Consider the following 27,813-nt stretch of genomic DNA (forward strand, 5'->3'; position numbering starts at 1 on the left):
ATGGAAAATAAGCAAAACTTGGTTACCCATCATACACCAGACAAAAAGAAAATCAACTAACAACACTGAAAACAGTTCAATACAAGAAAAAGTTTCTATCAACGTAATGGAAAACTGTCGGTGCAGAAAAGGAAGACCAAAATGCCAAGAATGTCAAAAACAACAACAATAATCAAAAACAAAGTCGTCAACAAAACCATCAGAAAAAACAAAATACTGTAAACAACATGAGTCATAAACAGATATGATAAACAACCAACGTATAAAAACAGACTGATAACAAAATAAGCCATCAGTATAGTTTCAGCCACCGAGCAGTAACTATCGCTCCGAAGATGGTCTCTGCAATGAGTCCGAAACGTCAGCAATCAACTGCAAACATGGATAAATCCTCAAGCTTTTCAAATATTTAATGATTTAATTTTAAAATATGTCGATTAAGTTAACCATGATAACATTATATACAAAATAAATTAATGTATATATACACCTATTAACTTGTTTTACAGTTAAATTAATACCTTCTCAACTTGGCATCGAAACTATAAATGTTTAAACACAATTCATTTAATTAATAAATATCTTAACACAACTAAACATTTAAGATTAAATTAATGTTTCGCATAACTTTTTAAAGTATTATCAAAGTAAACTACAAAATACTAAAATTTTATTGTAAAATATAATTAAATAAACTGCTAAAAACAAATTTCTTGATTTCATCTTGCATAATAAAAAGTAAAGAAAATTAAATAATTCAATAGCATGCTGGGATTAAAAGTGTCATTGCTTTGAATACAAAATATAAAATTTTAAACTATCTATAAAGGAAAAATTGTTAAAAAAATTACATAAGAATTAAGGTTAAACATCGTGGGGCCTCGTACATAACAATATTTTTGGGCTCTAAAATTTTTTTAATTTAAAAAAAAAATTTAGTCATTGACTAAATTTGCAGAGCCCTTTAAAGCACAGGGCTCACTTCATATGCCCTTCATACTAGCCCTAATTTACATTAGTGCAAATAAACAATTTAAAATTAAAATTTACAGTGAATGTCTTTACTAATTGTCATACTATAAGTTAGTTTATCATTTTTATGATAAAATAAACAAATAAATTTATTTTTTGTAGATAATTTAATTATTGACTAAGAACTAAATGTAGCACAACAAAATACTTGGGTAACATAATAATTAAATTTTATTAAAAAACTTTTTTACATCATATTTACTGCATAAGAAGTTATCTTTGCAAGATTAGCCTAAGAAACTATAAAATAAGTATAATATTAACAGTCAATAATTTATAATCATTGTTTTACTTAACAACTAAAACATTCGATGTCAAAACTAGTAATTATACATATCACAAAACTTAATTTAAAGCTCATTAAAATATAATAACATAACCAGCAACAACTTAAATTACCTTATTTTAAACTTAAACAATTTGTTCATAATGTACAAAACAGCTATGCAAAATTATACAAAAAAAAAATAAAACAATATAAAATAAATTTTGTTGTAAAAATAGTTTTGTAAATGTTAAAATGGTAAGACTTGGTATTACATTTATATTACTCATTATAACATTTCAGAGTTAAGTCTAAATTTCAAGCTATATAGTACAATTTTTCATATAATTCTGTTTGTTAATATTTATAGTCTAATTTTTCCACTAATAATATCTTTATATATTTCATCAGTTACTTTTTCATAGATTCCTTTATTATTCAAGTAATATAAATCATTCTTAATAATATCATTATTAAAACCTTCCTTTTGCAAGTCCAATTTCTTTAATTTATATGTACCTATTAAAAATAATAATTATAACTTGTAATAATTTTAATTAAACTAAAATAAATATTTAAGTGTTTTAGGGGAAATATGAAAAATAATATAAAATAAAATATAAAGAATTGGTCAAAAACAAACAGGAAAATGCAATTGTCAGAAAATCATATATTTTATTTTATCTTTGAATAAATATATAATATTTTTATGTTTTTTTAGTGCAATATGAATTTTATATTTTGATGATTTCAAAGATATTTAACATAGAAAAAAACTTTAACCATTACCATAGCTACTAATGAAAAATATTTCATTAGATTATAAAACAAAAATTTCTTAAAATGAACTTGTCTAGTTATTGTACTTTTAAATTGTTACTTATTGTTCTTAAAAACTTAAAATTATAATTATCAGTTATAATTATTACTTACCAGTTAATTCAACTTCATTAAGTTTTCTTATAAACAATGGTCGAGCATAGCTTGGTAGTAATTTTTTTATTCCATCAGATAATGAGGAAATATCTAATGTATTATCTTTATCAACAATAGCAGCCATACCTGCCCGACCTTCAGAGTTAGGCACCTAAGATTAAAAATACAAAGATATATTTATTTTGTTCTTAAAAAAACAATGTTAAGCTAATTATATTGAACTAACAAAAAAATTATTATATTACCTCTACACCATACACAACACAATCACGATAGTTAGCAATATTACTGACAACTCCTTCAACTTCAGCTGTAGAAACATTTTCACCTTTCCATCTAAAAAAATATATATATGATGTATTCATTAACAAATTTAACTGAATAACATTTTTAAAAAAAAATTGTAAAAGTTTAATTGGTTGGACGGATCATTATTTCATTAAAAATAAAAATTGTATAATAAACAATTTAAAATAGATTAATATATTCAGTAGTAAGAATGCAAAACTTATACTTTCAAATCCTTAAACCACTTATATAAGAAATAATACAAATGATAACATATTGAAAAATGGGTTTTACTCAGATATACTAACATTAATCCACTACCTGATCAAAAACCCAATTGTAAACCTACAGTAGTTAATTAAGAATTTATTTGCGGAAGGAAATAATGAATTGTGAAAAAAATACAAGTCAAAAGATTAAAATAAATGATCTCTTCTAGTCAATATGGAATCATTTTTTACACTTTTTTTTTTTTTTTTTTTTTTAATTTTTACTGTATTATACTAGTTTAATTTTTAATTTACATCATTTTTTAAATAAGTATTTCTGATATATAAAAGTAAAAAAATGAATATTATAACTCAGAATGAAAAAAAAATTGAATAATGGAAATTAGAAATGAATAAAAAAATTTTCCCTAAACAGCAGCTGTTGCAAAAACCACTACTACTACAAATAGTATAATTAAATTTAAAAGTGAATATTTTTAATGTTAATTATATTCTCTCATGAATAAGGAAAAGAATAAAGAATTTTTTTTGTGTACATTTTTGTTCTAATTAAATTTTTTAATTATTTAAAAAAGCAAATATTTTATTTTTTTCAAAATAATTTAAAAGTTTACAGTACCTGAACGTGTCACCAGTTCTATCTTTGAAATATAAATATCCAAATTCATCAGAAACAAGTAAATCTCCTAAAAATATAAATATAATTTAAAATTTGCATAATTATTAATATTTAAGAGGTATAATATACCTGATAAAAATGCAGCATCTCCTTTATCAAATACATCCCGTACAATTTTTTTTTCTGAATCTTTATTATTTACATAGCCAAGATATTGCCTTGATGGATTAGATTCAATGATTTTCCCAACAATTACACCAGGTTCGCCTAAAAATTATTATAATGAATTAGAACAATTGTAAGTTTTTATTATAGTTTAAATAAAATACTACACTAAAAATATTTAAATATAATTAAAAAGAAAAATTACCTGGGTTACATCTCATACATAGTCCATTAGCATTTCGAATAGGTTCACAAGTTTCAGGATCAACACGTATAATAGATATGGGATAAATACTAGGAATAATTCTTGACACAAACCCAATAGCTCCAAAGGTATTATCAATATTTGCTGTAAAATATCATCAATTACCAAATAGTTACATTATATTAAACTAACTTCAAGTATTTACCAATATTAGCATTTCCTTCAGTAGATCCATAAAATTCTGCAACTTGTGGAATGTTGAATCTGGCAATAAAGTCTTTCCAAATTTGAGGTTTGAGACCATTACCAAAAATTATTCTCAATTTGTGATTAGTGTCTTCTGATTTGGATGGAGTAGCTAATATATAACGACACATCTCCCCAATATATTGAGCAACCTGTTTTATAAAATATATATGTAAATAAAATACCAATGTAATAGCAATTACTACTTACAGTACAATTATATTTAGAAATATCTTGAAAGTAACCAGTTGCAGAAAACTTTCTTCTAATAACTACTGAACAACCATACAACAGTGCTTGACCAATACTCATAATACCAGCAGCTGTATGATACAATGGCATTGCAGTATAAAATCGATCAGAATACTTGAAATCAACTTGATATGACATAGCACCAGCAATAAATAAATATCTATTTAAAAAATAATTCACATTAAATTGTTTTATTTTGAATTCAAACTTCAAAAATTATAATTCATAATTTATTGTAACAATATAAAAAAAAAAAAAAATGCCATTAAGATTAATTGATTCAAACAATAACACACCTGATATTTGAAATGACAGCAGCTTTTGGTAAACCTGTTGTGCCTGATGTGTAAATATATAATAGATGGTCATGAATGCCTGGTTTTTCTATTGGATTAGGTTCAGAAGTGGAAGAATTTTCAAGCAAAGTATTCAAATAATTATTGTCATCAGATGGTGTACTTGAACTAGTCCACACAAAAAGTTTCAAATTACATTGTAAGTTGTCTTTAATTTCTTCAATGTCTGTAAATTAATAAATAAGTTAAAAGATTATAATTATAAACATTTTTGTATTACTGCAAAGTAGATTTATTACTCACCAGATATCAGTTCAGACCCATAAATTAAACATTTACAGCTGGCCACATTTATTGAATGGGACAACGACGTTAGTCTAAGATTGTAATTAATTAGTGCAGTAACTATTCCTATTTTCGACATTCCTAGCCAAATAGCAACAAATTCAGGTCGATTTTCCATCATTAGTCCAACTACATCACCTTTTTTGAACCCTTGTTCTAACATAGCATTGGCAACTTTGTTGCTGTATTCTTCTACCTGTAACATTTTCATAATTAGTAAAATTATTATCTTAAATAAAAAAACATAATAACTATCAATAAATAAATAAAGTTTTAAGGGAGGTATCAAAAAATAATGAAATAGCAACATAAAAGTACTAAAAGTATTATAAATATATTATCTATAATGTTAAATATGATTTATTCGCTAATAAAAACTTAGGGAAAAAAATTGAATTCCACAGTTTTTAAGGTAGTTTTTGTATGATAAAATGGTATATTCTTACACAATAATGTACAATAAAACCTACCAAAATATTAAATTGGTGCATAATGGTAAAGTTTAAAGACTAAAACTTTCTTAGATATTTAAATAGTTACAGGATAATTTTTAAATAAAAATTTTAACAAACTTGTATAGCAGTCCATTCTTTTTCTTCAAATATGAAAATTACTTTATTTGGATTGATCTTTACAACAGTGTTCTTAAATATATCAGCGATAGTCCAGTTACGTTTTTCTATTTTTTTTGATGTATATAAGAAATAGAGATAACGAGAAAGCGCTCTATAAAAAAAAAAATAATCAATGATTAACATTTATTACAAAAATAGTTTTTAATAGTTCAATAGCCAAAATCATGGTAAAATACACATGTCAGCTAATATAACAGACATGATTAAGTATACAAACATTCATTTTTAACTTGTTAAATAACATAACTGAGGCCTGATTTAATTATATATATGCAATCTGTTTATTAATAATTGGGTAATTGATCATAAGAAATGTGTAAAATATATTTTACAAAAATATATTTGAGTTAAATAGGTTGTGATATATTAGATAAGATATCCTCTTAAAAATCATAGATCTCTAAATTTTAACTACACAAGATTTTGATTTTAGTATTAGCTTCGATGCGAAGCGGAGAAGGTATTAATTTTACTATGATGTGTTTTTTTTTTTTTTTTTGTCTGTTGCCACTTTTTCTCAGCTCTCACTGGACCGATTTCTTTCAAAAATACGTCAAAAGATCACAAATCGTATCTAGTTGAAGACATTACCCTTAAAAATTGAAAAAAATTCCCTCGTTCCCCGCAAATGGGGGAAATATCCAAAAAAATTACAAATTTAAAAATCGCTAATTTTCGAAATTTTTTCACTTTTTTTTCTTAAAACTTCCATAACTTTTTGAAAAATCAACAAATCAACATAATTTTTTTTTATACTAAAACCTTAGATATTTACCTTTCATTTGATATCATTTTTTTGAAAATCTATCACTTAACCTGCTCATTGGGGGGGATTTAAAATGGCAACTTTTTTACAAAAATTAATTTTTTCAACTTAATTTTTGAAAATGTTCCGGAAAGACTGCGTCCTTTAAACATATATCAAATTAAAGCTTATTTTATGTACTACAAAATGAAAAAAAAAAATTTGTCCCGACACTTTTTTTTCTACATTTAAACGGCTGCCGTAGTTAAAAAAACACTATTTTTGTGTTAAAATTTTCGATTTTCGATTTTAAATTTTCAACTTAAAAATGCTATAACTTTTTGAAAAATGTATATATCAGCACAAATTTTTTTTTTCTAAATACATTATAAGTACATCTTTCATTTGACATACTTTTTATTAAAATTGGACAATTTCCCCTTATATAGGGGGCGTTCAAAACTTAAAATATTGTAAAAAACATAGATCTTTTTCAACTGAACTTTTGAAAATGTTCCGGAAATACTGCGTCCTTTAAACATATATCAAATCAAAGGTTATGTTATATACTATCAAATGAAAAAAAAAAATTTGTCCCGACATCTTATCTTCTATGTGCAAATGGCTGTCGAAAATTTAAAAAAAAATGTAATGTTTGCGATAAAAATTACATTTTATCGGGATGTTTTTTGTACTTAAAACTGCCATAACTTTTTCAAAAATGAACAAATAAAAATAATATTTTTTTGTATTGAAACCTTAGATATTTCCCTTTCATTTGATATAATTTTTTTTGAAAATCTAACACTTATTCTGCTCACTGGGAGGATTTAAAATAGTAACTTTTTTACAAAAAATAACTTTTTCAACTTAATTTTTGAAAATGTTCCGGAAATACTGCGTCCTTTAAACATATATAAAATTAAAGCTTATTTTATGTACTACAAAATGAAAAAAAAAAATTTGTCCCGACGATCTATCTTCTATACGCAAATGGCTACCATATTGAAAAATATACTATTTTTGTATGATAATTATGGGTTTTGTATTTTATTTTAATAGAAGTTGATGTTGCTTTTGCAATTATCCATCAATTTTTTAAAATTAAACACTATCTACAGATTTGCATCGAAGCGTTTCTTATGATAGTGATTTTAATCACTGTCAGATTAAATCTATACTGGACCCTACTATGCAATGTCTCTACTATGCCGCGACCCCACTGTGCTACCGTTTTTTTTTCTTAAAAGTAAATAAGAAATTACTTATTCATAAAGATATTTTCCAATATTTTACGTATTGTACATATAAAAATCTAGATACATTAAAAATATCATTCATTATAAATTTATCAAATAACATGAATGTTTAAATCAATGCTTTATAAAGTTTTACGTAAAAATCATACATTTTGAGATAAAGCACAATAACTGAAAAACTACCCTTTTGTTCGAATTTTCAACCTTCTTGAGGCACGTGTTAACGTCAAGCTATCGGGACCAAATTTTGCACAGTTTATTTTTACATGTAGTAAAACTATTTTTTGGTGCGCATACATCGAATTTTGAATATCTGTATTTTAAGGACCACCCTATTAAGCATATAGTACAAATAACGTTTATATAACTCAGTATACTCGTGGAATAATTAATAATAGTTAGACTATTGTAGAAAAATAGAATCGAAAATTTTTTACTAAAGGTTCACTGTGGAACAATTCTATTTAATGGTAATAAATTAACTTATAGCGATATCCAGTTGACTATAACAATAATTTTATTGCTTTATTTTTTGTAATTAAATACAAAAACCAAGTTAATTCTATTTTATTAAAAAATATACAAGTACAAAATAACTATATCAGCGTTCTCGATGAACTGATGACCAACTATTCTTGACTTAAAAACAGGTTTTTAAATCAAGTCTAAGTCAAAGATCTTAGAAATAACCGTCCAAGGACGCGCACAATTTTGTGACGAATTTAATTTATATAACATCTGAGGTCGTTGGCGGATAGTGCGCGCTTGAAATACCAACAACAACAACGTGAGTTTTAATAATAAATAAAAAACATTGCCCAGAAATGATGTGAATATAATAAGGTAGTTAACAGGAAGAAAATGTCCAAGTTTTCATTCAATGCTACGGTCAAAAACGAAACCAAAACTAAATTTTTATTTCATGATAAACGCAAAAAAATTAACTGTATGCATTAAATTTAAGTAATTAAATGAGATATTAAAATTCATATAACTTATTTATTGATTTTACAATCCATAAAAATTGCACTTTGAAAAATTATCATATGAGGAAATCTGAATGCTATTTTACAAATTTACTAGATCACCTCGGTTTTTTTGTTATTAAAAAAATTTTAATAAATAATTCCAAAATTAACATTTCAAGCATTACGACGATAAAGTGAACGTACCAGTTTAAGCTACGGTTATACGATATCCATATTAAGTTGTAAAACAACTATATAAGTGTCCTTCTGATTTGTTTAGATTCTCAAAAATAAAAACTATTTAGTTTTTTAATAAACTTACAATTGTTTCGATATAAAACTATTTTCTAATGAAATTTTTGTAATACCATTATACTTTATTGTAACAAAAGGTTTTTAAGAGAAATTAAAACATTAAACTTCCTTTACGTCAATAACCTAAACAAGAAGTCAATCTAATTCTAAANATTAAACTTCCTTTACGTCAATAACCTAAACAAGAAGTCAATCTAATTCAACTGACATTTGAACTGAATTTGATTACATATAGTTGCTTAATTCAAGTGGATAATTTTATTTAAAAATAACAAAATATTTTTACATCCCTATAAACTAAATTTAACATTTAACATTTGTAATAGTTTATTTGTTTTTACAGAACGTAAGTACACTAAAACAAATACACAAGCAGACTAAAACCATAAATGACTAATTAAATCATTTGACAACGTTAACCAGTAATTTTTCATGTTCTTGGCTTACGCTCAAGGAAACACATGTATGGAAAAATATTCACATTACTACTGCATTAATTTCCATATCTGAATAATTGTTACATTGTATTTGATCAAAGATAGTAACATTATTATTGAATGGTATTAACGCAGAAAAACAACAAAAATATCACTATTGTAATACTACATGTTCTGTGGTACAATTAAATTGCCCCAAATACAATTAACGTGTCTATCTAAATATACAAGAATCTTGCTTTTATTGACTCGAGTATAAATGCTTAAAACGAGGTAACACACAATGTAACTCTTATGAAAGGTCGAAACTTTGAAACAACTCGTATTTTAAAAACGACTTTTTTTTTAAATACGGCAATCTTGCACTGACAATGCGAAACGAACAGTCAATTTATTGTCAAATAAAAAACGTAGTTAATTAGTTGTACACAACATATAAGTTAGACTTTGATTAATGTTATTGTATGCGAATCTCACCTAAGATCTCTGGGAGCGGTACGGTATAACAAATACACGAACTTGTAACCGCCACTAGCTAAATAAGCTATAAACGCCACCACGATGACTTGCAGGAGGAACGGCAGACCCATTGTATACCACACGAATGCGGATGACAGTACGAACAGTACGGCGGCGACGGTTACTTTCAACGCGACACACAACACTCTGCATACAGGCCGCGATAGACCACACCGGTATTCGCACGCTAGTCCACCACCTTCAGCCGCTTTTCCTCCTTCTTCGGCCTGTTCGGGAGTTTTGATAGCAACTGCGGCTAGCCGTGAATATTCACTACTACAATCGACACCGCAAACCTATCAAACATAAATTAAAATCACATAATTATTCAATTTGGAACGATTAATCAACAGGTGAACTCATAACATTAATATTAAGTTTTCTATTATACCGACCGAAAAGGTAACTTAAAATGGCAGGGATTATGTTTCTACATAATAATGTTTAATTTTACAAGTAGAATTATACATATTTACATAAAATAATATCGCAGTCACATGATTGTTGTGCCATTTTATACGATAAATTAATAGCACAATTGTTTTAATGGCTAGCTTTTAATGACACTCCATCGGTAATTCTTACAAAAATATTCCAATTATTGATGAGTTGACAGATATCAGTTTCAGCTAATAGTACTCACGCATGCCTACATTCATTTTTAATGACTTGTAATTATAGTTCCACCGTCTAGTTTCCTCTACATACATAATTTTTAAAGCAAACACAAAACACTTCAAAAATTATCCATTTATTCATTAATCAACAGAAATTAGTTCATATGAAATAATTTCACCCGACAATTCTACCAGGTTCTGAGATCCATGAGAATTTTTTAATTTGTTTTATTTTACCAATTAGCAAAATATTTTCTCAATTTAAAACATAAAATTAAAAATATATTTTTAAAAATTTGAAGCCAATATGATAAACTACATGTTAGGTATCAATGTATGCAGTAAACTATAATGTAGTAATATATATATATATATATATATATATTTTTTTTTTTTAATAAATTGCAAATGTGCTAACTAGTTCATACAAAAATTAATTGTTGCACCATCGTGTTTCTCAGCACGAGATTCGAAAGAGACTTGTTATACGAAAGATGTAAAAACTAATTGTTATATCACAACATCATAAAAATATAAAACATCTCTGTTAATTACATGCTAGTAATATATTAAAATAATTTTAAAAGAACTAAACTAGACTTAATTAATTTTCAGGTTTTACTTAATTATTTTAAAAGATACGCACTAAACATTTTTACTATTTTGTTTAAACTCACCGTTTTAAACAAATACAAAATCATTACATAATCAGTTGCCCATATATTTCTTTGGCCTGTATTATATTGTACGCGTTTGTACTATTTTAAATCAAGTACAATATTTAAGTTAGCCACTCCTACTAATATATACAGTAAATAAAAACAGCGCGTAACAACTTTTTGCAATACAAGGTCGCCTGAACTGTTAATAAAAAAATATAGGTACATATATGAATCGCACGTCACATGATTATAAAAATAAACTACTAAAGAAAACATGATGTGATTCCTGATTGATAAAATATACTATGATGTTTTAAACATTATACAATATTAATTGTATACTTTTTACCTAAATTATGATATAAATAAATTAACAACAAACATATTAACGTAGACGCAATAAGACTAAAAGGTCAAATGATTACATTGCGATAAAAACTCAATAAACGTCAATGAATTTATTTTATTTAATATAGCTAATAATTAATATAACTTTATTTTATTTTATTATTTATAACAAAACTATAATATTATTAACCATAAAATAAAAGGTAATTATTAGGTTGGTCGCGGAAGTGCATCTACAGGAGGAAAGAGTCTGAATTTTTCATAGAGAAAATAAACACGTATTTTAAAGTAATACAAATACGTATAAGTAAACGTAAATAAATAAAAATTAATACATTAAAAAAATATCAGAATTAATACTTTACGTTTAAAATTGAAATGATAATTTAATATCTGAACCTTGGACTGATGTTGAAAACATTTGTTTGTTAAGAAAATTGATTATTTTCTCATCTAGTTTGCGATAAAAAAAAGTCTTTTAAAATCTGAAAAAGTTAGCCATTTCTTAGGCGCTCTTATCCCTCCTGCTTAGATATAAAATTATTTAAGATAAGATAATTAAGAGGGGATGATAATTACCAGAACAAAAATATTTCCATGATGAAATTTTTATATAAATTTTTTTTTTCATCTGGAGAGTGTAGGGAAAATTTGTCTTATATAAAAGTTGTCTAAAACAAAAACCTAATTACGCCTCCAAAGATGGGTGTATATAGAATTCAAAATGAAGTTATTAAAAATAAATAATGAAAATAACTGCAAACAAAGATAGATGAAGAAATGAGGTAGTTGACGAAATGGGTTTAATGGCCAAAATTAAGTTAAAACATTTTTTTAGTTATTCATGAGTTATATTGATATTATAAAAGTAAAAAATATTTTACAAGTTGAATGATTTTAAGGAGTCGAGAGTAGGCAAGTTAATTGACACAAAACGCCGATGACACAACTTATGGTATCAGCATCGAAAGTAACGTGAAAGTAGTGTGGCAAAAATTTTTAGACGGTTCAGTATATACATAACAGTTGAAAAATATTTAATTTTTACGATTCACATTTATGTTCTCTCTTGTAATATAATTTCCGCAGTAAAAAGGAAATCGATGTAGTTCGTCGAAAAGTAGTAAAACATCTTATTGAATCATATCATTTATTAATACTTATTTGTATATATTATTTATACAGAATGTCTCAGATCTAACTTACAATGTTTATACTTTTGATATAATAATCATTTTGTAGACTGTTTTAAAAAAAATAATTATTGTCATCTTAGTATATTTTTTATCATTTACCACTAATGAGAAAAAAATTGTACATTTATTTTTTTAACGCTTCAAAATAAATATTTTTTAGCAGTTTTCGAACAGAAAAAATTTGCTGAGTCCATAATCATTTTAGGACAAGCATTCATTGAATTAAAAGTATTTTAATACATATAGTGAGTATGGAACGCAAGTGGAGTAAACCTACCCTAATACGAACAGCACCCACCAAGATCAAATACTCACTAAATTAGTATTAAAATGCTTGTAAATAATGAATACTTTCATAAGAATGTTATCGATAAGCGCTTTCAGTTAGGTCTAAGATACAATGTATATTAACTATGCTTAAGAGTGTGTACCCTATGTTTTGTCTTTTATATCCAGAATGCCTCTGGATGGGATTAAAATGCCTAAGAACAATGGCCTTATAATTGGATTTCCAATTTTTTTATAAAATTCTTTGGTCTTAAAATAGTCTTCAAACAAACATAATTTAATATCCTGGATCAGTCCACTACAGCTTATAAACTTCCACACTAGGAGATTCAGGGGGTGGGCACAACAGCATGTGCCTCCTGTTAGTTTTTACTCAACTAATTTTTTTAATCATTCAAACAGTTATTATAAAAACGGATTTGCTTAACCCTTACAAACCTTTGGCACACTATTATGTACTTATCATTTTTTTTAAATTTACAACCATAGTTATGAAATTAGAACAGTATTACCAACACCAAAAGAATCTAAATGATGTAAACAGCAAAACTAAAGCACAATTTTTTTCAAAGTTTAAAGTTAAAAAATAAATTATTTTGAAAATCGATATTTATCTCATCAATAAAAAATTGATGTTAAACCACTTTAACTAAAATAAAAAAAATGGATTTAAAACTTTAACCTGAAGGAAGCTTCCCTAACACATTACTTTATCTACCCTATCTCTCTCCAAAAATTTAGTTTATTTGAGAGGTTACATTTTTTTTTGAAGGCCAACCCCTATGCAAACAACATTAAAGATACTAATTTCAAGATCCGCTAAGATTGTCTTTCCCTGTTCTTAAATTATTAACTATAAATTTGTAAATATTGAATAGTAAATTTATCATCCTAGTATCAACAAAATCTACTAAATTACAAAAATCTATTACCTTCAAAAAAATAATTACAATAATAATTATAAATAAAAATAAATAATTATGCAAGGTAATTAAAGTGAACATTTTTATTTTATTTTTACTTTTATTTATAAATTTACATGTAAGGTACTAAAATGACAATTTTAAAAGTTTAGCATTAAAATAAAAAAATTAAAGGTAATCCATAATTAATAAATTAAAATGAAACTTGACCCGCCCAAATTCAATAGTTTTAACCCTTTCACATATGACTTAATACTTTTTATTAAAATGGCAATCAATTTGTTGTGTGGTTCTAGAATAAGCTAAAAAATGATATCCAGAAAAATCGATTTTTCAACTTAATTTTTTATTAATTCATTAAGACATTTTTCTCCACTCGTCGAAAATTAAGTTAAGTTACATTTTAATGACAATTAAATCAATATAGCCTAGACAATCAAATAATAATCAAGATTCCTATTCGAAATTACAGGAAAAAATATTAGCACGATAATTATGTGATTATCAATATCTACGCAGTTTGCACATTAACCTTGTATTTCTATAGAAGATGCATTATCTTATAGTTAACTTTTATGGAAGCAATTCACGAAAACAAACGGGTAACACAGAGTTTTCTTTAGACAACATAGTAATCCTACACCTCCTGTAATTTGAAGTTGCCGTTTTTTTTTGCCTGAATTACAGAAAAATTATATATTTTTATAATTTATTTATAAAATTAAAAATAACTAATATTATTAGTAATAAGTAGGCTAAATTATAAGGCTGTTTTTTAAAGGCATGGTATTTCTTTTTAAGGCGTTTTCTATTTAAAATAGCACAGAAGGGATATAAAAAATAATTTACCCAGTGAACACCAAAAAGTTTAATACGATACTATAAATTAAAATCATTTCAATTCATAAAGAAATAAAGATTTATTTTAATCATATCAGAAACACATTTTAAAAAAATATTTCAAAAAACTAAAATAACCTTTGGGAATCTATACCATCGAAGTAATGTATAATGTATATTTTTAAAACTTAAATAGTTAGATAAAATAAAAAGTAAACCAACTGTTTTTATGATTTAATTATAAGACAATATTAAACGTGTGTTACAGTCAAAAATGACAATATTTAATCATTTTTGAGAGATATTAATCTTTGTATAAAAAATGAAATATAGAATTCAATAATAAAATCAGAATGATATATTTAAACACAACTTCTCTACAAAAACATTTCTAAAAAATGAATTAAAAATGAATTTTTTTATATTGGCTATCTTGTAAAATTATAAAAATAGATATTGTATGTTTTGACTAGTCACTCTAAAATTATTGTTAAAACTATAAAATAATATTTTTTTACTTTATGTATGCTACGAAAAAAATGTTAATAAATAATAAAAAATAATAATAAATTTTCTATTGTAAACATGCATAACTGCATAATAATTTACATATCAAACATCTTAAAGACATTTTGGAAATAAATCCTTGACATAAAATAAAATCGTAAATATGTTCTATGATCATTACAAGCTATTATTATAATTCTCAGTAAAACTTGAGTAATTTCCTTGTTTGAGGTGTAATTCAGTTACTTTTATAATTATCTTCCTCTCAAAACACTATTATTAAATATCATATTAGTAAATAAACGACAATATCATCTAATAATTTAATACCATTGTTAGAGCTTTAAGAAACTATTAAACAATTATAAAAAAAAAACCTGTTTCTTATTTGGAATTACATAATTTTTAATTATTACAAGAACTTATAAAAAAATTAATATACATTTTTTCTTTCGAATTAAGTTATTTCATAACAGGCTGCTTGCTATTTAAACAAATTATTCTTTTCTTCTGTATAAATGCAAAAAAATATATTTTATAATATTAACATAATTCAATGTAGACACAACAATCGGAATTTAAGAACTTTTATTTAAATGATTTTTTCTAGTCTTCTTAATTAAATTTTAATTGCTCACTCAGTAGTTAACTCGATTATAATAAGTATTTTAAACATGTTATCGCATTGGCCAAATAATATACAATGAAGATCCTTCATACAACAAACATTCAGTTCTAACATATTTCATTCTTCTGAAATTTAATTACCATGACACATCAAAATACCCAAAAGTAACTTAAAAGAAATTAAACAGTGCAGAATTATCAATAATTATGTCCATCATATTTGACCTTCCTTCGCTATGGGAGTACGTATTTGCTAAACCTAGACTTATTTTAAAAGTAGGCAACACATAAAATATTCGTTAATACAACGTTAATGATTTCTAATGTCTCCCGAGAAGCACACAACAAAATTAACAAATGCTGAATGAGATATTACAGTAAATGTTTGCATTCACTGTTTATCTTTCAGACATTTCAAAAACCATAAAATTAAAATAGCCGCTAAACATTATTGTAAGTGTAATGGAAGGTTATAAAAAATGGATAACTACTTTTAGAAATTTTCTTCATTAGCTATTCCAGTAGAATTATTTTGGCAGTGATGAAGAATAAAATCTAAAAATTGCTATCCAAATAAGTTCAAAAAATTATAAAATATTCTCTATTTTGACCAACAATCAGCGGCGTGTTTAGAGAGACACGTCCCCAACCCATACACCGTACAATGCTAATAAAATGTTTATGAACCTTTTTTTTTTTTTTTTTTTTGGCTCATAATCAAATCAAAATAAATAAAAAAATGTCATAGTAGCTTGTCAATTGAAAAATTTGTATCCCATTATTATAAGTTTCTAAATATATCCCATAACATAAAAAAACTCAAAACTGATATACGTTTCTACATAACAACATAAAAAAAATTTTGGGGCATAAACAAATATGATAAGGTAAAATTAAAAAATGAAGATTTTTGTATTAGTACAAAAACACGATAAAAAGTACAAGTATGTTTAGCTTACAATAACGGAGCAAAACCAATACACTTTATTTTATGAAAAACAGTAGATTTAATTCATTCATCTTTCTAAAGCAAAAAAATGTTATATCAATCAATTCAATATGAATAAATAATACATATGTCTTAGATACTAATTTATAAAATAAAATAAACTCAGATCATCCAAATAGAAAGTAAAATCATTCAGAAAACAGAAAGGTAGTTGTAAAAACATATGTGCAGTTAACCAATTTGCATAGAAAGTTCAAACAGTAAAGACACGGAACAATATTGGAGTTTAAATAGATAATCATTAACAGTTCGATGGTTTATATTAGATACAACCACAGATGCGGTAAATTTAAATTCTGATTACCTAATTCAGCTTATACTATAACTATTACTCACTCAACAAAGAGAATGAATACTTATAATAGTAATTAAATCAACGAAAAATTCCCAAATCACACAAATAACTCAAAAACATCACAAAGAAAATATCATTAATATATATATTAAGTGCACAAACTTGATTTCAATTTGACATATAAATATCGAAAACTAGAAACAATATGAATGTCAATATAATTTGAAAGTTATTATTTACTAAACTAATTCCAAATAATTAATTTTTTATGTTAAAATCTAAATAAAATTATAATTTAGAAACATTATATTGAACTTAATATTTTACTAAGGAATTTAAGATATGATGGATCATTAACCTTAATGACGTTAAAAATTTTGAGTTTAATAAACCCAATAGCCTGTATGGCGAATAATAAGAAAAAATATGTACATATATAAACATTATATTTACATAAAATAATACAGTTTAGATAGCCATGAATATATCGAGACTAATTTTAGTAACTAAATAATTATAGAAAATATTAAAATATTGTGTAAATAATTACATAATACATTAAAATTTAAAACACTTCGTATCACATCAGCAGTTAATACTGAAGCGCGTCTTCTAAAGGAGATGATCACTAATTATTGTATTATACTTAAATAATAAGAAAAATAAAATTATTTAATGATAAACAAATTTTATTTAAGGAAGGCTCTAATGATAGAAGTTCGGAAACTGCTCTACTGCATAAAATGTAATATTGTATTTTTTTTTTTTAATCAAAAAATACATTGCTGAACAGCAAACCTTAAGTTTCTTTAAAATATACATAAAATATAAATATTTTTTTTAAGAAATGTATGTAATTTTCCAACACATTTTCTTTCGTACAAGTTTATAAATAATTAAGATATTCTATACAAAATAAATTCAATACTATTTAAATAGAAAGAGAATAAAACTAAAATATATCAACATTGACTGTTATATAACAACAGTTGTTGTAATTTATTGTATAATTTCCCTTTATTGCGATGATTAAGGGGAATTTTTTTCAAAATTATAGCATTGATATCTTCAACTAAATAAGTTTTTGGTCTTTTGATGTATCGTTGAGAAAAATCAATTGGGTTAAAAGGCAAAGTAAATCCAATAAGAACTCATCTACATATCGAAGCTAATCAACAGAATTTTACTAAATAATAATAAACATTTCTATTAAAATAGTAGTAATGTACTTTTTAGATCATTTAAAATAAAATAAAACGACATATGGATTTACTTCATTGAAAATGAAGAAATGAGTAAAACTAAAAAAGTAAAATATTGAAGCAATCGATTTGAATTTAGTCTCAATAAAGTGTACAATCAACAAATTAATTAAATTGTGGTTGTTTAAACATGCGTTACAAAAATATTTTAAACATGTTTTACGCATAGTAATTCTCATAGTAAAATATATAATTTTATGTTTATTACGAGATAATTTTTTAAAAAGATTATGCAAATTTTAAGGGGTTATGAATGTTTAGCAGCTTCAAAATTTCAAAGATATTATATACATGATAATACAAAAAAATATTAAAGGAAGGGAAAATTACATACAATAAACCCCCTTCAAAAGTGTTATTGAAATTGTGCCTATGGAAGAAGACGTGAATTTAATTATACCTGCAAATATATTTAGTTAAGGTGTATATACTAAGATCGTTATCTTATTCAAACTTATTCTCTCAAAAACCTAAAAAACTTTACATGATTAAGATACAATATAAAGGGAATAAAAAATAATTTTTAGAAAATACTAAAATACTAAAAACGACCACTGCTAATAAAATTGAACAAGCTCAAAATAAAAACTTAAATCATCATATCAATTTTATTCACTATTAAACATGGCATGGGTTAGTTTTAGTTCAAATTTACGTATTAATATGTACTGTTGCATGCAAGTAAGCATTAGAGGGAATTAGATTAAAGAAAAGTGATATTCAAATTACAACTATAACTTTCACTTCAAAAAATTAAATTATTATTTAGAAATTGTGAATGAAATATAATTATATATTCAGTGTTTATCTCATTAATGTGTTACATAATTTGACTTTAAATGTTTACAAGAATAAATGAAATTCCTGATACAATGCCATTATATTTTAATTAGGTTGAATGTAATAACTTAAGATACGAAAACAGATTAAAATAAACTTAAAGAACCTATTTCAAATATTATTCAACAAAAATATTATAGTAAAATTTTACAATAGCATTAAAAAAAAAATGAATTAAAAAAATTACAATCGCGACTAATTAATTAGAAATAAAAAAAAATTAACCCAACACTAAAAAAGCACTTGAAATGTTTTTAAAATATTACGCAGAATAATCCGAAGTAAGATGACAAGGTAAAGCTTTTAAAGCAATTTTTTACTCCTGTAAATGGATTTAAAAATTGAAATTTCAATAAAACTTTCTTTCATATCTTACCTAATACAATGATTTTTTTCATTGTATTATTTATTATTCAATGATCTCTCATTTATGAGATGAAATATGGATTTTTAATTAATAATTAGAAATATTTTTTAATCAAAAAAATTAAGAGAAATTATATTTTTAATTTGAATATTTCTTTTAGTAAATTTGTTGAAGTTGTTTCATAGCTACTCATATAAGTTTAAATTATTAAAACTTGATAAAAATACAATATATTTTTTGATAATAAAATAGTATTATTTAAGAAGATATAAAGAAAATATGAAACTACTAATTTGAATTTGCTTTAAGAATAATTAATCTTAGTTTAATCAGCATAAGAAACTTTGTTATGCTGATAAATAAATACTAATTAATAAATACTATTTATTATCTAAACTTAAATAATAAAAAAACAACCATTAAAATATTAAAATGTTTATTTAATTATATAAAAAAATGCAAAATTATGCAAAAATGAAGCACATTAATATTTATTTTTTTAATAAAATAGATGTATTTAACACTTCTATTAATATGAATAAAAAAAATCATAGTGTATAAAATACAATAGTCTTATGATGTACAAGCTATTATAAAACAAGTTCTAGAAAAATTTACGTAGAAGGTAAACAAGAATAAAGATATGAAGTCATATGAAGTCATATGAATCTATCGTACTAAAAAATAAGCACAGGTTAAAATATATTTGATTATTATTGATGGTCAATTCTTCAAACAATACTAAGAAAGTAATTTTTCCTTGACGTAGTTATACAAAAATAATAATGAATTATATTTAGAAATAAACAACATAATAATAAATCATTAGGGTAATAAGACGACACAAAAAATATAGTCATTATTGTTTTGCTAAAAATAATTGAATTAAAGAAAAATTTCTTAACCTTATTAGAATCATTCATTTTTATCTAAATAAAGTTTAAAAAATATTAAGTATACCAGCCTTAAAATTATAGAAAAAAAAATAAATAACTCTTTGAAACATGAGCAATAAATTGAAATGAATGTATCATTTCCATAAAGTAAAATTAACTAAAAAAAAATTTTTTCTGAAAATATTTAATATAGAAAAATTTATATAATTTCAGATATATTAATAAAAATATAGGTTATTTGGTGTATATTTAACACAATAATTGTTATTAATTTAAAGTTTTCTCTATGATGTTTATATTTTTGGTGAAAAAAAAAAAATTTACATAAAATATAGTTATCAAATAATTTTATTAATCGCAAAAACGATTTTAACCCTTTTTTTTAATCATTAATTCCTCACATTTTTTATTAATAATTTATATATACACCCCATGAAAAAACTTTTTAATACTCAACACTTTCAGTATTGGTAGAAAGAACTTACTAAAATCTATTTAATGGTCAATTAATTAAATACAATACTTCATGAAAAAAACAGTATAACCCAAAAATACATTTCTTTTCTAAGAGCTAAAGAATTTAAATCTTGATCTTGGTTATTTAATTAAATTTCAAATAATCGATGTGTCAACGTTCAACTTGCAAAATAATTTTTGCTTTAAAACAAGTTAATGAGCAATACATTTATTAACTCGAAGCCAGTTGTTAAAAAGTAGAAATCATAATAAATCAAGCAGAATTATGCTATTTTTAAATAAATACTTACAATTCAGTCACGTAGTAGTTACATATCAAAAAACAAATTTTTAAATAAATTTAAAAAATTATTTTTGTAGTTCGAATATTTTATCTTACAGAAAAACATAATTAACATAAAAAAAAATTAAACGACGGAAAAATATTCAATAACACTTCGTGTATCGTTAAGTGAAAAACCTTATTAGACATTATCTAATTGCAAAACATATTTAAAACAACGCGAGCAAAAAACAATTATTTATATATTTAAAATTTTGATTAAATCAAACAATACCAATAATTAACACGAAAAAACATGATATAAAAACTCAGACGAGTGTACATTATTTTATTTTTAAGATAATAGAACAACAAAACAATAAAAATACTGTTTGATAACATATTACATTTACAAGTTATTACTTTCAATTTATAATAACTACTGTAATAAAAGAAAAATATTGTAAAATCTCCTGATCTGATTTTTTTAAATATAATTAAAAACTTGTAAATTAAAACGACAGTGTATTAAATATATCTAGATACTAAACATTTGAAGTCTATATTGAAATTTAATAAATAATTATTTACAAACGTTTTTTTATATGTTATGAACTTTACTAAACGAATTAAAGAAAAATGCCAGTGATTGTTCATTAATATTAAACATATTAATCACACAATAATTGTTCAATTTTGGTTAAAAATCAAAATCAGAAACAAAATTTACATAAAAAATATGTAATTATGAATAAATTAAATACTAATATTTTTATCATGTCTAAGCATTTAAACGTATCCACATCATTTAATTACAGGCTCAAAATTTAAAAAGAAAAATAAGCAAAAGACACTGGACTATTAGTTAAAACTATTTGGTGAAGATTTTAGTTTCGAATCTATCTGAAACATATTAAAAAATAATCTGTATACCCAAGTAAATTTTCTTAAGTTTTTATGTCATGTTTTGAACCAATCTAAGGATTGTAAAAATAAAAAGTTCATGCTAATTTTTATGGGACAATTGAATTAAAAAGATCATTTAAAATAATTTAACTTTAAATTTCCTAGAACAATACTGTAACATAATAAACTTATGAGTTCTATGATATCTGCGTATCTCACCTTATTCTGGTCCGGTTCTATTTTAGCGTCGGAGATATTCATTTTGTTATAATTTCCAAGGCTTAGCAATTGAAAAATACACGAATAACTCGCGCAAATTAATCAACTGTCATAAAATAATAAACATTATTTTTACTTTTTGAACTTTATCCCTTATACCACATAATCGCACTGTTAAAAACACTTAAAAGTCTTTTATAAAATTTTGTTGATGATATTAAATAAATAATCAAGTTATTTTGTTTCGACAATCAAGGTTAAACGCCATTTCACAATCAAGAACTATTTTAATTTAGGACAAACGAGAAACAACTAGCAAGCCATGAAAAACTACAGATATCCTGAGCAAGCCGGTCTTACTTCACTGGCAAGTTGAACAAGCGGCAACTATAGACATTAGTCTGCCATTCCACACCATGGCGTTTGAACCGTATTAAAGGAGAAGGGAATACATAGAATAACCGGTAAAAGTACTTATCTAGTAACCAGTTAACTAACCTTACAGAGTACCTCTGTATATTCGAAATGCGGCTTTTAAAAATAAAATGCATCATTTTGATTATAAAATAATCAGAGATTGATGTTTAGAAGAAAGAAATCTTAAAAAAATAAACTTTCCTTGAAAATTTAGTTAATCCTTAATAATACGAAATAATTTGTTTTAATTTTATGAATTTTTTAAACATCAAAAAAAGTCAAAATTATTTGTTGGCGGAGAGAACTAAAAAAAGATATACAAATCACATAATAACACATTTTTTAATATATGATAATTAATTTCATAATGTATTTAAACTCAGTGAAAGACATAAAAATGTTACATATTTTAAACAAAGTACAACAATTAACTGACTTGATACCGACTACATACACTTAATCAGATGTCGCAGGTTGTTTAGTTATTTTTTAGTCGATGATCAAAAAAAATTATAACGAAAAAATTTCATAATGTCAATAAAATACCATATTATATATAGTATATTACATATACTATTCTTATGAAGATCTAATATATCAAATTCTAATTTTACTAAGAAAAAGTTTATCATAATAAATTATTTATTTTTTAAGAAGCGTACTCAAAGGTAACAATAAATAATATTGGTAAAACCTCTTTTAAACAGAATATACCTTTAAGGCGCATTTTTATTATTTCTTTAGATTCTAGTAAATAGTTATAACGACTATAGCTCTTGCAGCTAGATTTATAGGACTCTTTGAACATATTAGTGAACTAATAGGACACTACGTATAGTTGGAATTACCGAAAAACTACTTGATATTACTTCGGCGAAAAAACTAAATTACTACAACTTGGTAAAGGTACAAAACAGGGAACCTAAAGCTTCGAGTGCATAAGTAGTTCATGTTCATCTGATTAAAAACTATAAACTACTACTCAGGCATAAAAATCATCTGAATGAAATTTTAGGAGTCTCTTCTGATTTCTGTCATAATTCCCAAAAGTAAAAAAAACATGTTATAATATAATATTTTATAGAAAGCAAAATGAAAATCCCAGAAATGAAATTCAAATTATTCCTGTTTACGAGACTAACAAAAATGAAATGTATTACAAATACTATTTTAACTCAGAAGCTAAAAATTTAAGGTAACAAAACTGCCACCTACCCATACTCATCAAATAAAATGTATAAATTATCAAACAAATAATTTAGTGATGATCATCTCTTAACCTTATTACAGTGATTAATTATTTTACTATTAATAGAAATTAAAAAAAAATGTAATGTTATTCTAATTATAAGATAGTAATTTCAATGATCATAAAAGTAGAAAAATAGTTATATTTAAAAGCCAAATTTTGAATACCATGAAAAATAATATATACACGGATAAATGTGTAGGATATTCAACACTTAATTAGATAAGCAGAATAATGATTTTTACTAATATAGTTTAACTATAAATATTTAAATTGTGTCATTATTAGAAGAAACAATTTTATTTATTCAAAATTAAATAAAGTAATAGTAGCACAACATCATTAAACATTAAATAAAAAAGACATAGTACTAATAAACTTTAAGTTAAACAATGTAATTTTTCATTGGTAAATAATCTTTGCATAAGATAAAAAATTGAATCCACCACACTTGTCCTATTAAACTGTATTAATTAATGATTTTAAAAAGTAACACTCGCAAAAGTTAATAATTATATGATAATCTAATTGAGAAAATATCTGATTATTTCGTACTTTTAAACAATTATTTTAGAAGATTTCTATACTTTTAAAACTAAGCAAAAAAAGAGGCAAGGCAAAAAATATCTATAATTAAATATATTTAGACCAGCTTCTCATCATAGCCTTAATTTTATTCTTAAAAAATATTGATTTTAAAGTTTTTTTTGACTAGTAAATTATTTAAATTAACTAATTTTTTATTGGCAAGCTAAAACTTTACGGCGCAAAAATGTTCATATCAAAGTAAAGAGAATAAACCATTTAAAATTGTTATTTGAAACTTTTACTCTTCAACTGATATTGCGTTTATCGGCAAAGAATTAAATTTACTTAGATTAAAAACTAAAAATGTCATGGGTGTATTTCAAAAAATATACAAAGACTCGTTTAGACTAAAAATTGCTTTAATATACAAATTACTAGACATTGTTCAAAATAAAATAAAAGAAAACACTATTAAATATTAGCCTAAAATCTCCCTCAAGCCATTAGCAAATAATTTTCACAAAGCTATACAAAAATCACATTTCATACCTCATAACAAAATAATTTTTAATTTTATCAATAAATTTATTTGAGAAAAATATAAACAAATAAGTATTTAGCAACACATCCACTATTATATAGACAATTTACAACTCTTTGTCAAATAAGCTTAAAATCCTTCTTAAAAAAAAATAAAATATTAAACAATATAACTCACATCTACAATCTCTTTCTACAACAAATGGTTCTCTTTGAAAGAAAACGAAATCACTTTTAAGACACAAATTTACTGTGCCTCTCTTCAAATTTTAGAATAATTCTTTAGCCATCACAAACCAGAAAAAATCTGACATTTTAGTCTGAACAATACAGCGTTTTTAAACCCCATAACATAGTATCAGAATCCAACCACTTAGAAAACATAACACAAGTAATTCAATATCCACTGGCCATACCAGACAAACATAACTTAAGAAATTCTTGATATTATAAAGTTCCTCATAAACAAGTCTCAGGGCCACAACAAGATAAACCACAAACTTCTAAAAAAACTTAGCCCTCAAAAGAATAATTTTACTTTTTATATTTACAATGATAAACTTCACTTCTTTTATTTTCCAACAGCTTGTAAATCTGCAGTTATATTTACTATTCAAAAACCAAGTAAATCTCCTAATAACCCTGTATCTTACAGACCTCATATGTTTGCTCCCAGCTTTTGGAAAAATCCTTGATAAATCAATTCTTAAAGGAATATTGCCATTAATTCACTGCCCAACTTTCAGTTTGATTTTCGCAAGACACTTCTTATCAACTTCATAGAGTTGATAATTACACTGCCGAGACACGCTTGAGACAAAAAAATAGTAGAGAATTAAAGTAACTCTTTAGTTTTCAACTAAATTCAACAATACTAAAACTATTCAAGTTACGTTCTCCTTACGACATCTGAACTGTACCAAAATCACATACTACAGCAGAGTAATACCTCATAAAAAAGAACTCAAATACCATGGATTGGTTTTCGACTATAGACTTATCTGGAACCCTCACCATTAATCAAAATGAAAACTAGATAACCATCTGCCATTAAACGAACTCATATTATACAAATGTTTAGTTCAAATAATGCGCTCTTACGTTATTTTATTTTGGAAACGTCTAAAATATACTTGGTGTAAATTTAACTACCAATCAACTAAGAAAAAAAGAAAAATTATCAAATTTATATTACATATAATTAATATGCTGAAATACTTAACTATTATTATGAGGAGCTCTAATGTGAGCTAGCTATTCATGTTATTTCAGACTTTAGCACGTTTAATTAATGTACTTATTGTGTAGATTGTAAATATTCAATAATAAAACTTTTTTTTAATAAAAAAATATAATATAACTGCTAAAATAAATTTTTTCTTGAAATATTATAATTAAAATATTATACCTCAATATTTATAAAATTATAAAAGTTAAATAAGAAGGATAGAAGTCATCTAATTAATAAAACCCACACAGTGAATAAATGAAATAATTAAATTTATTATTTGAATATTATGTTAGACGATGAATAAATAGAAATTTTACAATGTAAAAATCTACTAGTAAACAGAACAAAACATTCTATGAGCACACTTAAGTCACTACAGATTTATTTTTGTGAAAAGAAAAAAGCAAATATGTATAGACTAGGAGTAAATTGTAACCAAAATCAAGATAATAAAATTATGTTTATTCAGTTTTTTTTTTTCGCTGTTTACACACCATATAAAAAATTTGAAAAAAAAATCATTTAAATCTAACTAAGTTTTGCCGATTTATTTTTAACACTCCTTGTACACCTGGTCAGTGTGACATTGAAGCAGATTTATTGAATTGCCAAGCACTTTATAAAAAGTACAGGGGAAATCATGAAAATTAGTAAAATTAATTGTAGATGATAAAAATTTAGATGAGGATATGACAAATAGATCACCTCCTTTCATCGCCTCAATCACCTGCATGACAAAGAATCCTACAAAAGCGAACTAGTTTTCTTTTGAATTAATGAAAAAGATCTTATATTATAAATAGTAAGGGAGTATTAACTAAGAAAGAACTTGAAGATATAGCTATAAAACATGACAGGGAATTTGAGAAAAATAAGTGAAAAGTAGTGCTGGGAATTCATAAATATATTAAAGAATATAAAAAATGTCTTAAATTAAACTGTGAAAAAAAAAATGAAAAATATTAGATAAGTTGGAAGAGATATAATAGGAAAAAAGTTTAATGATAGTATTTATTACTTTATTATATCATATATTTTTAAAAATAGTGTGCAAGACATATTGAAGACATCATTAGTTAAAAAAATTAGTGGTTATTTTATGTTAACAGAGAGATAATATTTTAAATTACACAAAAATATATTTTAGTATAATGAGACTATAACGCAGTTGTAGTATTAGTTATCTATCAGAGAAGATTACCTTTTATTATTTATTCAGTTTTACAATTAAGTACTTGAATGCATTACTTGTTGATATCAGTGGCATAGCCAAGGGGTTTAAAGAAACTATATCTCCATATTGGCCTATTATAACTATTAACAGTATAAGATTTTAATTACCTGAAAAAGTTCTGGATCAACGAATACTTTAGCACATAATTTTGATATTCACTCAGCAGATAATTATTTTTTTTATACAAATTCGATTGCCTAAACTATTAAAATTTATTTAGTTAATCATTTAATGTTTAGTAAGAGTTTATTTCTAACATTGTAAAGTAACTTAACACTTTAAATGGGTTATCATTCAATAACTTATCAAATAACAG

The 27,813-nt window shown here is 24.4% G+C and overlaps 1 protein-coding gene across 5 annotated transcripts; it reads right to left on the reverse strand.

The window, feature by feature from the left end:
- Positions 1 to 648: 648 nt before the first annotated feature.
- LOC126897490 (long-chain fatty acid transport protein 4-like) lies at positions 649 to 27,772 on the reverse strand. 5 transcript variants are annotated; one of them, XM_050671142.1, is made up of 13 exons: positions 27,605 to 27,772; positions 9,716 to 10,053; positions 5,452 to 5,605; positions 4,838 to 5,075; positions 4,535 to 4,760; positions 4,197 to 4,398; positions 3,946 to 4,138; positions 3,741 to 3,884; positions 3,500 to 3,637; positions 3,371 to 3,437; positions 2,479 to 2,569; positions 2,231 to 2,384; positions 649 to 1,816 (listed from the first exon to the last, which is right to left on the reverse strand). In XM_050671142.1, exons 2-13 carry the CDS (start codon positions 9,826 to 9,828, stop codon positions 1,662 to 1,664), a joined length of 1,875 nt encoding a protein of 624 aa, XP_050527099.1. In that variant the 5' UTR covers positions 9,829 to 10,053; positions 27,605 to 27,772; the 3' UTR covers positions 649 to 1,661. The 5 variants fall into 5 exon arrangements, with proteins under 5 accessions (XP_050527099.1, XP_050527095.1, XP_050527100.1 ...); XM_050671138.1 differs by lacking the exon at positions 27,605 to 27,772 and adding an exon at positions 22,299 to 22,669; XM_050671143.1 differs by lacking the exon at positions 27,605 to 27,772 and adding an exon at positions 21,202 to 21,220.
- Between the last annotated feature and the right edge of the window lie 41 nt (positions 27,773 to 27,813).

Source organism: Daktulosphaira vitifoliae, unplaced genomic scaffold, assembly GCF_025091365.1.
Source record: "Daktulosphaira vitifoliae isolate Bord-2020 unplaced genomic scaffold, ASM2509136v1 Scaffold_2, whole genome shotgun sequence".
In the NCBI taxonomy this organism is placed as follows: Eukaryota; Metazoa; Arthropoda; class Insecta; order Hemiptera; family Phylloxeridae; genus Daktulosphaira; species Daktulosphaira vitifoliae.